At 35.3% G+C, this 17563-nt stretch overlaps 3 protein-coding genes across 4 annotated transcripts; 1 reads left to right on the top strand and 2 right to left on the bottom strand.

Moving 5' to 3' along the window:
* Nucleotides 1–821: 821 nt before the first annotated feature.
* On the bottom strand, nucleotides 822–10904 carry LOC111799592 (putative disease resistance protein RGA3). 2 transcript variants are annotated; one of them, XM_023682987.1, is made up of 2 exons: nucleotides 7135–10904; nucleotides 822–1017 (listed from the first exon to the last, which is right to left on the bottom strand). In XM_023682987.1, exon 1 carries the CDS (start codon nucleotides 10831–10833, stop codon nucleotides 7810–7812), a length of 3024 nt encoding a protein of 1007 aa, XP_023538755.1. In that variant the 5' UTR covers nucleotides 10834–10904; the 3' UTR covers nucleotides 822–1017; nucleotides 7135–7809. The 2 variants fall into 2 exon arrangements, with proteins under 2 accessions (XP_023538755.1, XP_023538754.1); XM_023682986.1 differs by lacking the exon at nucleotides 822–1017 and having other exon boundaries at nucleotides 6768–7318; nucleotides 7410–10904.
* A 480-nt stretch (nucleotides 10905–11384) lies between these two features.
* Nucleotides 11385–12706, bottom strand: LOC111800133 (putative disease resistance protein RGA4). Its single transcript, XM_023683720.1, has one exon. It carries the CDS (start codon nucleotides 12633–12635, stop codon nucleotides 11385–11387), a length of 1251 nt encoding a protein of 416 aa, XP_023539488.1. The 5' UTR covers nucleotides 12636–12706.
* Nucleotides 12707–14483: 1777 nt separating this feature from the next.
* Nucleotides 14484–15916, top strand: LOC111800132 (bifunctional bis(5'-adenosyl)-triphosphatase/adenylylsulfatase FHIT-like). The gene is made up of 5 exons (XM_023683719.1): nucleotides 14484–14543; nucleotides 14727–14890; nucleotides 15344–15480; nucleotides 15565–15689; nucleotides 15826–15916. The coding sequence occupies exons 2-5, from the start codon at nucleotides 14776–14778 to the stop codon at nucleotides 15914–15916; spliced, it is 468 nt and encodes a 155-aa protein (XP_023539487.1). The 5' UTR covers nucleotides 14484–14543; nucleotides 14727–14775.
* The last annotated feature ends 1647 nt before the right edge of the window (nucleotides 15917–17563 follow it).

Here is a 17563-nt window from a genome sequence, read left to right as displayed (position 1 = left end):
GATCAAAAGTCCATTTTACCCCTGTAATTACATTGTACCACTGATTCTCTAATGAATAATTTGTTTATGATCCAATCATAAACCAAGTCCTTCTCATGCCAATGAGAGGGTGGGGCCCTATTTTTCAAGTCCCGAAATCAGTACTTAAGAGAACAACTCATCTACCTTCTTTATATGGAAATGAGCGAATTTCATCTCATTATATTATGTTACCAACTCCCTATTTGGAAGTCCCCAAAATGGCAGGCATATTGAATCGACTAACAGAGTCATTCTTACCCATGTAAATTAAAGGACAAGCCCTCACATATAGGAGTTCATAACTCACTCAGCATTAAGATCGAGTCACATATGATCATTATGTGAAATATTAATCTTCTTAATTAACGGATTTGTAAAGAGTGATTAAATATTTCTTGGTCCAGGCTTATACAAACTCATTGTATAGGATACCCCCACTTACCTGTCTTCACATGAACGATTTGGATCAAATTATTTGTAACGATTACAAAGTGGGCTGCATCAATAGTGTTACCCGGATAAGCACACAACCGTATCCATATACTATAATCTTTAGATTATTACTTGAACACCATTCTCCTGTATGACAACTACATACGGTTCAAGATTACATTAATAACTTTGAATTTTCATCCAATGGATAATAATTAAATTACAAATAAAATAATAAAAAATATTGTTAGAAACTAAATAATTAATTACTAAGGTTTAGGGCATAAATCCAACCGAAGAGATGACAACTAGTCATATCTCTCTATAGTATATTTTGGGGCATTTTAGCCCTAGTGAGTGTAGACATGATTTAGGTGAAAGGTGGTACAATCCCATGTTGACACAACAATAATAGTAGAGGTCTATCAAATATGAAAGCAAGTAAAAAGGGATTTGGAACGGGATGTGGTCATGGACAGCACGTCCCAGACAAGCATGATCGGGACTGGAGTGTTACAATGACCGTGGCAACACGCTTTGGACAATCGAGTTCTCAAAATTATACTACAAAGGGTGAAAAAACGAGAATGATAATATTACAATGCATAAATTTGAAAAATTATGCATCATTGTACTCATATAACTCAAATTTATAGTAGATATGTAATCAAATTACAAATATGACATAGAGACTCGTTTCAATCCCAAGTATAAGGACTAAAACATCCTCCATCAAACGTCCATTTTAACCTTAATCTACTTTCAACATTTGTAAAATGACTAAAAAGCTCATAATCTATCATTATTTAACTCCCCTCTTTGATTTCAACCATATTTGTCATTTCTAGATTTCCCTTTATCCATATCAATTTCAACCACCATCGATTTATATACATTCCCTTCCTTTTAACTTTGTGTCAGATGGAATAAAATTGATGTAATGATACACACATTTCTTATGGTTCGTAATGTACTTAAAAGAATCATATAATGATACACTCATGTCTGAAAGCCTACTGATATAGCGATGAATGCAATGTTTTTATCCTCAAATTTATACATATATGGGGGAAGATTACCTACCTAAATACTCTAACCAAAAGTTCTAAATGAATGCTATCTCTAGTCAATAACAAATGTCCAAAAAATCTTTGATGTCTAATATACGCTCTGGCTAGTATATTTGTTAAAGATCACGTATTTGTTTAGATTGCTGTCATTAGTATCTAATCAAATCTCATTTAGTTTTGATTTGATTTAGTTTTTGATTTGAGTACTGGTTTGTTACCAGATTTTCTGCAAATTTTTTAGGTAGATTTTCTAAATATCTTTTTGTATTCTCGGAGTATATATAGAGCATTCTTGCTCTTCATAATTCAATCTTCTCATCAATCATTCAATCAATCCCTCTTTCACTAGCAATTGGTATCAGAGCTATCTTCCTAAGGGATCTGTGAGATCAAAATGGGAGAATCAAGTTTTTCAGCTGTTGAACCACATGTCTTCGATGGAGACAATTATCAAATGTGGGCAGTTCGTATGGAGACTTATTTGGAGGACTTGGATCTTTGGGAACCAATAGAAGAGGATTACGAGGTCCCTCCGCTTCCAGCAAATCCTTCTGTAGCACAAATCAAATTACAGAAGGAAAAGAAGACAAGGAAATCAAAGGCGAAAGCTTGCCTATTTGCCGTTGTATCTCAAATGATCTTCATGCGAATNTGGTAATCTTTATTACATTGCTTTTATTAATGAACTAACAAGAATGTGTTGGATATTCTTGCTGAAGCAAAAGTCAGAAGTTGCGGGTGTATTTTGGAAATTCAAAGCCAAAGTTGAGAATGAAGGTTCATGCTTGATTCGGACTATAAGATCATATAATGGCAAGGAGTACACTTCAGAAACTTTTAATAGGTTTTNATGTGAGATTGCTTGGTTCTATATTAAATGATTCCAGAATCATTGAAAAGCTGCTAGATCACTGTTCCAGAGAAATTTGAAGCCACCATTACTACTCTGGAGAACACGAANGGAGGAATAGATTCATAATAGAGATGATGAGATGCATGCTTCATAAGAAGGATCTTCCAAAACGTTTTTGGAGAAAAGCAGNCTTGTTAAGCATCAAGACAGCAGTAGGTATAAAAACAACAAAAAAATTTAAAAATCAATTNTCTAACAAGTTATGAAGTGTTGTTTGAGAATAAACAGTGCTTGATCAAAGATGCTAGTGGCAAAGACTTGTTCAATGTCAAAATGGAAGGAAAAAGTTTTGCTCTAAATTTGACGGCATTTATACCCAGAGTTAGTGCCACTGAGATTTGGCACAAAAGACTTAGACACTTTCATCATCGAGGTTTGCTTCAGATCCAATCAAAGAAGCTGGTAGAAGAACTCACCGACATTGATGAGGACATGCCTCCTTACCGTGCTTGTAATTTTGGGAAGCAACATAGGCAACCCTTTCCTAAACAGGCATGGAGAGGCTCGAAAAAGCTGTAACTAGTTACTGATCTTTGTGGTCCTCAGCGAACACCATCATTAAATGGTAATCTTTATTACATTGCTTTTATTAATGAACTAACAAGAATGTGTTGGATATTCTTGCTGAAGCAAAAGTCAGAAGTTGCGGGTGTATTTTGGAAATTCAAAGCCAAAGTTGAGAATGAAGGTTCATGCTTGATTCGGACTATAAGATCATATAATGGCAAGGAGTACACTTCAGAAACTTTTAATAGGTTTTGTGAAGAGGTTGGAATTGAACATCAATTGACAACACCATACACTCCTCAACAGAATGACGTCAGGAGGAATAGATTCATAATAGAGATGATGAGATGCATGCTTCATAAGAAGGATCTTCCAAAACGTTTTTGGAGAAAAGCAGTAAACACTATTATGCGCTTGCAAAATCGAATTTCAACAAAAGTTGTGAAGGACCTGACACCATTTGAAGNAATTGACGTATGGAGATGCATCTACCAATTATTAGAAGACAAAAGAAGGAGGTTTCAAAAAATCCTATCCACCTTGCCGCCATTGTAAGAAGAAAGGTCATCCACCGTACAAGTGTTGGAGAAGACCTGACGCCTTCTGCTCCAAATGCAATCAACTTGGACATGAAGCTGTGATCTGCAAAGCCAAAGATCTGGTGAAAGAAGTAGATGCACAGGTAGTTGATCAAGAAGAAGAAGAAGAAGATCAATTGTGTATGGTCACTTCTTCCTCAAGCAAAGAATCAAGCGAGAGCTGGTTGATTGACAGTGGGTGCACAAATCACATGACATATGACAAGGAGTCTTTTGAGGAATTAAGAGACACCGAAGAAGATAAGAGAGTGAGGATTGGCAATGGTGAACACTTGGAAGTCAAGGGTAAAGGCACAGTAGCTATAACAAGTTATGAAGGTACAAAATTTATTCCAGATGTTTTATTTGTGCCTAAAATTGATCAAAATATCTTAAGTGTTGGTCAGTTACTTGATAAAGGCTATAAAGTGTTGTTTGAGAATAAGCAGTGCTTGATCAAAGATGCTAGTGGCAAAGACTTGTTCAATGTCAAAATGGAAGGAAAAAGCTTTGCTCTAAATCCGACGGCCTTTATATCCAGAGTTAGTGCCACTGAGATTTGGCACAAAAGACTTAGACACTTTCATCATCGAGGTTTGCTTCAGATCCAATCAAAGAAGCTGGTAGAAGAACTCACCGACATTGATGAGGACATGCCTCCTTACCGTGCTTGTAATTTTGGGAAGCAACATAGGCAACCCTTTCCTAAACAGGCATGGAGAGGCTCGAAAAAGCTGTAACTAGTTACTGATCTTTGTGGTCCTCAGCGAACACCATCATTAAATGGTAATCTTTATTACATTGCTTTTATTAATGAACTAACAAGAATGTGTTGGATATTCTTGCTGAAGCAAAAGTCAGAAGTTGCGGGTGTATTTTGGAAATTCAAAGCCAAAGTTGAGAATGAAGGTTCATGCTTGATTCGGACTATAAGATCATATAATGGCAAGGAGTACACTTCAGAAACTTTTAATAGGTTTTGTGAAGAGGTTGGAATTGAACATCAATTGACAACACCATACACTCCTCAACAGAATGACGTCAGGAGGAATAGATTCATAATAGAGATGATGAGATGCATGCTTCATAAGAAGGATCTTCCAAAACGTTTTTGGAGAAAAGCAGTAAACACTATTATGCGCTTGCAAAATCGAATTTCAACAAAAGTTGTGAAGGACCTGACACCATTTGAAGTTTAGTATGGTTACAAACCTTCTTTAAAGCTCCTTAGAGTATTTGGGAGTCTTTGTTTCACTTACATTCCACAGGTCAAGCGTGATAAGCTTGACAAAAAGTCAGAAGTTGACATCTTTGTTGGGTATAGCATTATATCCAAAGCTTACAGAATTTTTCAACCACACCCTAGTCGTGTTATTGTGAGCCAAGATGTTCATTTTGGTAGCANCCGACATTGATGAGGACATGCCTCCTTACCGTGCTTGTAATTTTGGGAAGCAACATAGGCAACCCTTTCCTAAACAGGCATGGAGAGGCTCGAAAAAGCTGTAACTGGTTCATACTAAGCTTTGTAGTCCTCAGCGAACACCATCATTAAATGGTAATCTTTATTACATTGCTTTTATTAATGAACTAACAAGAATGTGTTGGATATTCTTGCTGAAGCAAAAGTCAGAAGTTGCGGGTGTATTTTGGAAATTCAAAGCCAAAGTTGAGAATGAAGGTTCATGCTTGATTCGGACTATAAGATCATATAATGGCAAGGAGTACACTTCAGAAACTTTTAATAGGTTTTGTGAAGAGGTTGGAATTGAACATCAATTGACAACACCATACACTCCTCAACAGAATGACGTCAGGAGGAATAGATTCATAATAGAGATGATGAGATGCATGCTTCATAAGAAGGATCTTCCAAAACGTTTTTGGAGAAAAGCAGTAAACACTATTATGCGCTTGCAAAATCGAATTTCAACAAAAGTTGTGAAGGACCTGACACCATTTGAAGTTTAGTATGGTTACAAACCTTCTTTAAAGCTCCTTAGAGTATTTGGGAGTCTTTGTTTCACTTACATTCCACAGGTCAAGCGTGATAAGCTTGACAAAAAGTCAGAAGTTGACATCTTTGTTGGGTATAGCATTATATCCAAAGCTTACAGAATTTTTCAACCACACCCTAGTCGTGTTATTGTGAGCCAAGATGTTCATTTTGGTAGCATGTTAGAAGAGTCTGAAGATAAACGACTAAAAGAGTTTGAAGATGAACGACTAAAAGAGTATGAAGATGTACAACAAGATGCTTTGGTTGAGGATGCACCTATCAGAGGAGGAGCTTTCGGTGATCGAGAAAAANGTAACTAGTTACTGATCTTTGTGGTCCTCAGCGAACACCATCATTAAATGGTAATCTTTATTACATTGCTTTTATTAATGAACTAACAAGAATGTGTTGGATATTCTTGCTAAAGCAAAAGTCAGAAGTTNTTTGAGAGTTGGTTGATCGACCTCTAAATAAAAAGATAATTGGAGCAAGATGGGTGTTCGGAAAAAAGCTTGGAGTTCACAGTATCTAAACAAGGAGGAGTGTTAAAGATCACGTATTTGTTTAGATTGGTGTCAGTTAGTATCTAATTAAATCTCCGTTAGTAGTTAAATTTAGTTTTGATTTGATTTAATTTTGATTTGATTTAGTTTTTTAGTTGAGTACGGGGTTTGTTAACAGATTTACTATTTTTTACAGGTAGATTTTCTAAATATCTTTTTGTGTTCTTTGTCTATATATATATAGAGCATTTTTGCTCTTCATAATTCAATTTCCCATCAATCATTCAATCAATCTCTCTCACTAACCATATTCAAAATACTACTAAAATGATATACTTTTGTGTTTGTCTCAAATAAATGCTAATTAATGTTTAATATGCATATTACTACTATTTGTTTAACTTAATTACATGTTTATCGATATGTGATATACCGTTGAGATATTCAAAATATAAATAAAATGATACACTCGTGCATCTATCTAGAATGAATATTGATCCATGTCTAATATATTCTTAATATTCTCAACATATTACTACTAAAAATGATGTACTCATATTTTTGCCTCAAATGAATCTTGACTTATTATTTGTATATCGATGGAAAACTCGAAATGTTAATAAAACATTGAATCTTAATTGATGTTAACAAAATTACATGCTTGCACGTATAATAATGTAATACAAACTATCAAACATGAGCTAAAATTATTCATGAATATAAACAATCTTAAGCCCAACAACATTGAAGCAGGTGAAAAGTAAAATAAATAAATAATCAATCAAACATATCTCAATGTCATAAGCGTAGCAACAACAAACATATCCTTGACTGATGCTTATCAATAATGAAATTATTAGTGATTAAGACCTATAAGTGATATAGATCTCTCGTATTAACTAAGAATTATCAATCATATGAATTTATAAAAGTATTTCATGATAGACATCTACCATATATAGAATCAATTTGGTAATGCTACCAAAGAAACCAACACGACATTACCCAATTGATTGAACAACAATGAATTAAAATTACAAATCAATGAGCACAAATAATAATAATAATCAACAACTTTGAATGGGGGCACTAACAGCAAAAGGATTCGTACCTGAATGACTGGAAGCAACACATCAAACTGATATTCTCATTTTCTTTTGTTGCATGAAGATTATGCTCAATTTAAGTGTGGATTTTGAAGGACGAATAATTTTAGAGCAATATAATTGTAATCCTCCCCCAATATAATTCTTGATGTCTTGCATATGAGGTTCGAGAGAATGCAGTAAGATGTGCTGTAATAATGGTTCATAAAGATTCAAGTCAAGGAAATTCATTGAAATGATTGCATAATTAGTTTTTAGGAAATATAAAGACTTTACGTACTTGATAATGCCTATGGTTGATGGATGAATAAGTTTTTCTTCTCTTCAATGCCAAAGATATAAAATGTTTACACGAGAAATATGAGAAATTTTTTGCCAATCTTCTCCTCTTCCTTCCTCGTACCTCTTTCCCAATGAAGTGAGCATTGGACATAAGATAATCGATAGTTCTGAGAGTGAAGTAAGGCTGCCCATCCATTCGGGTAGAGTTTTTAAATTTAGACACCATTCTATCCGAATGGTTTGAAGAGTTGTCACATGTTGTATCCCATTGGGCAAATACTCCAACTTGGGTCTATTATAAAGATGTAAAAAGCGAAGACTTTGAAACTCTTTCCATAGTAATTCATTAGTACGATGTTGTACGAGAGAAGAAGACATTTGTAAGCTTTTGAAATCTCTCATCGTAAGTTGCTCAAGATTTTTGAAATAATAGAATAACTCTTTTGTCTAAGTTCAAAAGAAGATACTTTAGACTGAGTAGAAGAAGACTCTTCAACACAATGACTTACCGTCATTTCAATTACTGTATCAAGTAGTTGTAGACTAACCATACTTATTTGGAGTTTCTTTAGAGGTGCATGCCAAGGAATTGAAACCAGTTTAGGACAATTATCGATGGTAAATTGACAAAGGCAAGGCACTTTTGTATGAAAGGAGGCACTATTTGGAGAAGATTCTGATGAAATTTCACCTTTCCACCAACCTTTTAAATTGGGCATGTTTACAATGCTTAATTTTTCAAGGGATGGTAGAAACGTTGACGAATAAGGATAATTATTGTTGTCAATGTACTCAATGCAAGGTAATAATTGAAGGCCCAAACGCTTGAGAAGTGGAAATTGATCGAATCGTGGGAGAGATTCTAATTTGACGCAATCTAAAAGCTTTATGTCGATCAAGTAAACAAGGACATTAGAGGATAGCCAATCACATAGCTTGACTTCTTGATATCCACATATATGTACCTTTTGAACGTTTAAATGTGGTTGTAAACATTCTAACACTCCTTTGTAGTCATCATTATTGGAAATATTCATAGCCTCATCTTTGGAATAATTCCAAACAAATTTCAACTTTCGAATACTGGACTTCTGTTGCAAGCTAAAATGATGCTTTTCTAGATCATCAATTGTACAAAATTCCAAACCTTTAATGGTTAATGATCCCCTCAACTTGCTCAGTCTATTCAACTCACTTAAATCACAGCCAACATCTTTGTTTAATACAAAAAGATTCATTGTTTGAAGACCAGTAAGCTCACCTAATCCTTTGGGTGAATGAGTCAAAGATTTGCAACCAATTAAATCAAGATGTTTAAGCTTGACACATTTCTTAATATCTTTTGGCAATTCTTTTAACATCAAACATTTTTGCAGGACGAGTGTTTCCAAATTATTCCATTCATCTATCGAATTTGGAAGGAATTCTATATTCAAACTAGCAAGGCTTAGATACCTAAGCTTCCTCCAATTTTTTGCATCTCTCGGCAACTTTTCTAATAATATACACCCATCAAGAATAAGTGTTTCCAAATTATACAATTCATTCATAGAGTTCGGAAGTAAACGAAGTCCAATTTGACATATTTCCAAATATCTTAAATGTTTCAACTTGCCAATAGATTTAGGCAATACTTGAACAGTCAAATCAATGCTCAAATTCAACCTCAGCGTTCTTAATCGCAAAAACTTGGTAAATATTAGTTTAAGGACTTTTTTGCCATCCTTACTGGGAGCATCAATAATTAATGTCCTCAAATTTTTTGCCACAAACAATAATTTCAAGGACTCCAATTTTATACCGAATCTACGGTAAATTGAGATATGTCTGGTTCTTTCAATGACCACCCTATCATTCACTTCCATAGAAACACATTCATTTTTCATTATTGAACAAGCAAGATCATGCATCAAATCGTGCATCTTACACTCTACTATGTCACCCATCTCATTTCTTTTGACGTCTTGAAAGAATGACCTTGATAATAATTCCATGAAATAATCTTCCCCAATATCATTTGGCTCAATTGTGCCAATTGATTGAACGAAACCTTGCGTCACCCATTGTTTTATCATTTCATCCTTTTGAAAGATATAATCTTTGGAGAATAAAGAACAGTAGGTAAAACATTGCTTCAAACTATATTCGAGAGGATTATAACTTAGCTCCAATATTGATAGCATGAATTGTGTCTCTTCTCTTTGCTCCAAAACTCGAGAAAACTCCTTATCCTTGAAAGCCAACCAAAGATGATGTTCTGGTTTTTTAGCATACAAAAGACTTCCTATGATTCTTATCGCAAGAGGAAGGCCTTTTAACTTTGCCACAATCTCCTTTCCAATTTTGACTAGATCTGAATTTGCAAGTTCTTTTTCTGATTTCTCACCTCTGAAAGCCACTTTTTTAAATAATAGCCAAGCGCTTTGATAGTCCAATTGCCCTAAAACATAAGATAAAATTGTATCAAAAGTCTCTGCAACTCGCTGATGACGTGTTGTGATCAATATTCTACTACCTTTTGCACCATCCTTTAACAATGTTTTAAGCTTAACCCATTTCTCGTAATTTTCATTCCACACATCATCCATGATGAGCAAGTACTTTTTCCCATCAATATGCTTTCGAAGTTCACTTTGTAAAAGCTCTATTTGAAGGATCTCAGGCTTCTTTCCTGTTGCAGACTCTATAATCTTTTGAATAATAACATTCACATCAAACTGTTCCGAAATACACACCCATAATTTCATCATAAAATGTTCTGTTGTGTTTTCATCATTGTAGACAGATTGTGCAAGTGCGGTCTTTCCCAATCCTCCCATTCCAACTATGGCAATCGTTGCAATATTCTCCTTGGCTTCAATATTTGTATCTAACAGAAGATCCATAATTGCTTTTTTGTCGTCCTCCCTACCAACCACTTCATCATCATGTATAATAGAGTAAGTCTCTCGAGTCTCCCTCAGCTCATCAATTCGAGTATCTCTAACACTCTTCGAGCAATGGAATTGTGTTTTATCAACATCAATAGCATTCAGTTTTTCTCTAATATCTTTAATTCTGTGACTCATTTTAAAACGAAATGCAATATGATGAGGCATAGACAAAACTTCACGTACCTCTTTCACCCCTCTTCTACTTTCGGCTATAACTTGCCACCTCAAGGTTTCATAAGCAAACTCGTCAATCAAGTCATCGGCATTGTAGAAAACAGCCTTGACCCTTGAAATCCAATTCTTCTTTTCATGGCTCTTGAACTGTTGCTCCTCTGCATCAAGAAGCGCAGCTTCCATGGCTTCAATGGTATGTTTGAGTTTGGTAAGCTCATCCTCGAGGCCCCAAAGCAATTGAAACTCAGCGAGTGCAGGAGAGCCCAATTTGGTTACAAGGGATGCCGCAATATTGTATAGAATTGATTCCGCCATTGCAATGTTTCCAATAACTTCGAATGAGATTTCTTCTTCTTCTTCTTCTTCTTCTTCTTCTTACTCTTATACTGAATTTGAAGGTAATCCTTTTTTCTTCCTAACATTTCAACCACTTAACAAAATATCCACTTTGTCGGCTGTTAAGAATAGTCTTTGGAGGGTTCCACATGCATGTGCTTCGCAATTACTCATAACCTTACATCCCATCTCCCATCCTACACTCTTCCATTTGTGATTTAATGATCAAAATAAATTATAATTAATCCTTTTATTTTCAAAAATTATACTCATATTTTTCGTAATTCTCAGTTGAGTCTTGTCTCGCAGGGTCCGTGGTCTTCAGCACTAGGTTGAGTCCGTGGTCATTAGCACTCGATAGTCGGTTGTCTCAGCATTTGAAAGAGGTGAAAATAAAATATTTTTTTTAAACAACCCGAACCCAACTCGAAACTTTTGGGTTGGGTTGGGTTACCAATCTAACAAACTCGAACTTTTCGGTAGGTCTAAAAAATTCCTTCAATCCAATCCGACTCGACCCACGTACACCCCTAGACCGCACAAGTCTCGAACGCTCCTCCACCTTGATCGGTTGCCAATGAACACATGAAAAAGAAATGGGGAAAGGGGTGAGTCCAAAAATATNTAGCATACAAAAGACTTCCTATGATTCTTATCGCAAGAGGAAGGCCTTTTAACTTTGCCACAATCTCCTTTCCAATTTTGACTAGATCTGAATTTGCAAGTTCTTTTTCTGATTTCTCACCTCTGAAAGCCACTTTTTTAAATAATAGCCAAGCGCTTTGATAGTCCAATTGCCCTAAAACATAAGATAAAATTGTATCAAAAGTCTCTGCAACTCGCTGATGACGTGTTGTGATCAATATTCTACTACCTTTTGCACCATCCTTTAACAATGTTTTAAGCTTAACCCATTTCTCGTAATTTTCATTCCACACATCATCCATGATGAGCAAGTACTTTTTCCCATCAATATGCTTTCGAAGTTCACTTTGTAAAAGCTCTATTTGAAGGATCTCAGGCTTCTTTCCTGTTGCAGACTCTATAATCTTTTGAATAATAACATTCACATCAAACTGTTCCGAAATACACACCCATAATTTCATCATAAAATGTTCTGTTGTGTTTTCATCATTGTAGACAGATTGTGCAAGTGCGGTCTTTCCCAATCCTCCCATTCCAACTATGGCAATCGTTGCAATATTCTCCTTGGCTTCAATATTTGTATCTAACAGAAGATCCATAATTGCTTTTTTGTCGTCCTCCCTACCAACCACTTCATCATCATGTATAATAGAGTAAGTCTCTCGAGTCTCCCTCAGCTCATCAATTCGAGTATCTCTAACACTCTTCGAGCAATGGAATTGTGTTTTATCAACATCAATAGCATTCAGTTTTTCTCTAATATCTTTAATTCTGTGACTCATTTTAAAACGAAATGCAATATGATGAGGCATAGACAAAACTTCACGTACCTCTTTCACCCCTCTTCTACTTTCGGCTATAACTTGCCACCTCAAGGTTTCATAAGCAAACTCGTCAATCAAGTCATCGGCATTGTAGAAAACAGCCTTGACCCTTGAAATCCAATTCTTCTTTTCATGGCTCTTGAACTGTTGCTCCTCTGCATCAAGAAGCGCAGCTTCCATGGCTTCAATGGTATGTTTGAGTTTGGTAAGCTCATCCTCGAGGCCCCAAAGCAATTGAAACTCAGCGAGTGCAGGAGAGCCCAATTTGGTTACAAGGGATGCCGCAATATTGTATAGAATTGATTCCGCCATTGCAATGTTTCCAATAACTTCGAATGAGATTTCTTCTTCTTCTTCTTCTTCTTCTTCTTCTTACTCTTATACTGAATTTGAAGGTAATCCTTTTTTCTTCCTAACATTTCAACCACTTAACAAAATATCCACTTTGTCGGCTGTTAAGAATAGTCTTTGGAGGGTTCCACATGCATGTGCTTCGCAATTACTCATAACCTTACATCCCATCTCCCATCCTACACTCTTCCATTTGTGATTTAATGATCAAAATAAATTATAATTAATCCTTTTATTTTCAAAAATTATACTCATATTTTTCGTAATTCTCAGTTGAGTCTTGTCTCGCAGGGTCCGTGGTCTTCAGCACTAGGTTGAGTCCGTGGTCATTAGCACTCGATAGTCGGTTGTCTCAGCATTTGAAAGAGGTGAAAATAAAATATTTTTTTTAAACAACCCGAACCCAACTCGAAACTTTTGGGTTGGGTTGGGTTACCAATCTAACAAACTCGAACTTTTCGGTAGGTCTAAAAAATTCCTTCAATCCAATCCGACTCGACCCACGTACACCCCTAGACCGCACAAGTCTCGAACGCTCCTCCACCTTGATCGGTTGCCAATGAACACATGAAAAAGAAATGGGGAAAGGGGTGAGTCCAAAAATATTCAGTAAGCAAACTATTTGTAGGCTCTCATCGCATTTTTACCCTAATAAGTTATCACGAACTTATTTTCTAGGCTCTCGAAAGTTCGGGCTTATTCCAATACTTATCGGGGCCCGAGACCATTACCATATTCACTAGGGACAACTTTCATGAGTCAACAATATGTATAATCTCAAGTCCCATTTTAGGACCAATCTACTAATTTCAGGTGTCAACCTTGACCTATTTCTACCAGTAATAAAAATACTTACCTTGAGGTACCTACTTGTATAGTCCCAAGTCTATCTCTAAAACAGGTGTATGAAGTCGGGCGCCAACCCTGACCCATTTCTACATGCAATAGAAGAGCTAACGACTTGTGTAGTCTCAAGTCCCTTCTCAAGACCAATTTACGAAGTTGCGTCAGCCTTGACCTATTTCTACATGTAATCGAAACACTCTAGAAGGCCTTAGAGGTTCTGGTGACATCACACCCCGACTGTTAAGCCAATTAGTCTTTCTTAATCGTCCTTATCGTGGAAGTTTCTTATAAAGGGAGAATAAAAAATGAAAAAAATATATATTATGAAATTAAATATACCTATATATAATTGTATGGTAATAAAATTATTATTTTTTAAATTGATTTCGTTCAACTCAAGAAATTCATAATTTTTTCATTTATTTGAATTCAATCCAAATAAATTTATAAACCAACCTAAACCATATGTATTGAATTAAGTTGATCAAATTTTTTGGGTTATCGATTTTTTTGAACACCTCAAGGGCCATCAACGTCTTAGTCATGAACAAACGTTTAATTAAATATCTTTGCATTATTGATGGCTATAGATTTAAATAATATTGTCCTTTTCGGAAATCAATTCAACTCTAAAAAAATTAGGTAGAACATATTTTTCAAAATATTACTAAAATATGTATATATAATTATCGTTTGATAGATTTAAAATCTTAAGAACATATTTTTACAACCAAACCTTACGTAATCAAATCATTGTTCTATAAAATTAATCGAGAAGCAGACAAGTTAGTCCAAACACATCCACACAGAGAGAACCAACGTATATTAAAAAAACCCGACCCATAGACATCGAAACCACTTAGCTCATCCAATGGGTTTTTTTATATTACAAATTTAATCCCAAAGGAAAAAGCTTTGCATACTTTAATGAATAATTTCCACTCCCAATTAGACTTTTTCCCTGTTCACAACTATCATCTTCTTCGTTTTGCTCTGCTCTCCATTTTTTGTGCAGCCAACAAGGTAATTATTTCATTCTTTATTGCTATATTTTTCAGGCAATTATGTTGGGGAAATTTGATGGTCATCCAATTCAATCCATTGGGGATTTGAATAAATTTCAATTTCATGTGTAATTTTTATGTGATTTTTTTAGTTTGATCCGTAAATTTATCAAACATGAATTACGATGATGTTTTTGTGTAGAGTATAGAGACTACAATAGAACCCGAAAAGATAAAAGATATCAAAAGGGATGACATCAGATCCAGAATACTACACATTCGGGCCTCACAAAATACATCCAAAGTTCATATTCTATACCACTAGTCTTTCATATGCAATGGTCAACCTTCGTCCCGTTCTTCCTGGTATGCTTATATTTGTATGAATATCGTAATTAATCGTTCATGTTCGTGGATGTTCTAAACTATCAAATCTTGTTTCTTTTCAGGTCATATCCTTCTTCCGAGGCTATTTGTAGTGAATTTGAAATGAATTTTTAGAACGTTATTTTCAACCACTTCAAAAAAACTAGTTAAAGGGTAAGTTTGACATAATTTTCTAGAATTTTCACCCATTAATACTAAATAGTTTCGAGACTTAGTTGACTATTAGTTGACCTAATGAAAAAATCGATTTTGTTGACGTATAATGAATATAGTTTATAAATTCTTTTTGTTAATGGGATTGTTGAGTTCGAATCGACTCTTAAACTAAAGACATGTCAACCCGACAAAGTAGCTCGATATTTTGATATAAGAACGTATCTAAAGAAGTGGAATCGAATGTGGTTTTGGCTTTGACAATAATACATGTGTTAGTGATCCCAAAGCGGGAGGTTAAGCGCTTTGGGGATCTGAATGCTGATGAGATATGCGACCTATGGCTCACAACCCAACTAGTTAGTGGCAAATTGGAGTCCTATCATAATGCTTCCTCCCTCACCTTGAACATCCAAGTAAGAAATAACTTATACTTTTAGACTTCTACTAACATTTAGCCACATGTTTACCGCTTAGCTCGATGTGTATATCAATGTCAGGATGGCCCCGAAGCAGGACAAAGTGTTCCACACGTTCACATTCATATTGTCCCACGGAAGTTCAGTGACTTTGCGAGAAATGATGATATCTACGATGCAGTAAGAATCATTCTTGTAATTTTACATTGAAGTTATTCAGTCTCTACTACACTCGAGATGTTTTCGAATGACACATTTTTTGTCGAGGAAGATGTGTCGTGTTGTGTTTTGTAGCACGATTTATGTTAGACGAAACTGAATATTATACTTTTTTTTTTTTTTTTTTGNTATTGATTTGGATGAGAAGAGGATGGATAGAGGATTTGAGGAGATGGCACAAGAAGCTGATGAATACACAAAGCTTTTCTTCTAGTTGTGATGGTTTTTGTTAATGTTTTAAAAGTCATCCAAGAAAAGAACTTATGAAAATGACGTTCGGCTCTACATCTGTTTTCAACGTCTTTCAGTCTCCTTTATAATTTGGACATTATAGTTACTTTAACTTGTTTATAAGAGTTAGATTGTCCTTAGAATGTTACTCGATTAATTTTGGACTTTTTATAATTGTAGTAGTAAAGAGGAATGTGTACGTAAAACCTTACCTTCTATTTTATACCATTTAATTTTTGTAATGAACATTTTGATAGCGGTTTATATGTGAAATCAAGGTTGCTTTCAGATACCGAGGAATAGTTGAATCATTCCCATGAGGTTTGATGGCAATTTTCGAGATAATTTGAGGAATTTTGTTTCCAAATCTAGGGGAGAATCTTACACGGAGGAATACTAGAATCATCTCCACTAGGTCTGATGACAATCCTTAGGATAATTCGAGGATTGTCGTTCCCAAGTCTAAGAGAATCTTACATTGAGGACTACTAGAATCATCTCCACGAGGTCTAATGGTAATCGTCAGGATAATTCGAGAATTATCAGGGAGTTCTTATTAGTACAAATGGTACTTCGAACTTGGAACAAGCATGAAGAAATTAACGATACTTCTTTATCTTTTGAGTTGTTATGCCAGATCGGTCGCTCAAGACTTTTGGTCTCTATCCGGATCAAATGGAAAAAATGGATCACTTCTTCTGAACTCGTTGAGAATGACTCTAATCTACTTCATGACCTATTAGAAGTAGAAGGTGCTTTGTTGGGATTGAGATCCTCACAAACAGAAAAAGATTACAATCCATTTGATAATGATCGAGTGACATTGCCTCTTCGGCCTGAACCTAGGAATCTCTTAGATATGATACAAAATGGATCTTGTTCTTTGTTCTATTGTCGATTAGAGATTTCTCTATGAACAATACGAATCAGAGTTTGAAGAAGGGGAAGGAGAAGGAGTCCTCGACTCGCAACAGATAGAGGAGGATTTATTCAATCACATAGTTTGGGCTCCTAGCATATGGCGCCCTCATTCCAAAATCTAAGAGAATCTTACACCGAGGACTACTAGAATCATCTCCACGAGGTCTGATGGTAATCCTCAAGGTAATTCAAGGATTATTATTCCCATATCAAAGAGAATCTTACACGAGGAACTAGNGATAATTCGAGGATTGTCGTTCCCAAGTCTAAGAGAATCTTACATTGAGGACTACTAGAATCATCTCCACGAGGTCTAATGGTAATCGTCAGGATAATTCGAGAATTATCAGGGAGTTCTTATTAGTACAAATGGTACTTCGAACTTGGAACAAGCATGAAGAAATTAACGATACTTCTTTATCTTTTGAGTTGTTATGCCAGATCGGTCGCTCAAGACTTTTGGTCTCTATCCGGATCAAATGGAAAAAATGGATCACTTCTTCTGAACTCGTTGAGAATGACTCTAATCTACTTCATGACCTATTAGAAGTAGAAGGTGCTTTGTTGGGATTGAGATCCTCACAAACAGAAAAAGATTACAATCCATTTGATAATGATCGAGTGACATTGCCTCTTCGGCCTGAACCTAGGAATCTCTTAGATATGATACAAAATGGATCTTGTTCTTTGTTCTATTGTCGATTAGAGA

The sequence above is a fragment of the Cucurbita pepo genome, chromosome LG08 (assembly GCF_002806865.2).
Source record: "Cucurbita pepo subsp. pepo cultivar mu-cu-16 chromosome LG08, ASM280686v2, whole genome shotgun sequence".
Taxonomy (NCBI): Eukaryota; Viridiplantae; Streptophyta; class Magnoliopsida; order Cucurbitales; family Cucurbitaceae; genus Cucurbita; species Cucurbita pepo.
Note: the sequence above shows the minus strand (reverse complement) of the source record. Positions and strands in the feature narration are given on the sequence as shown.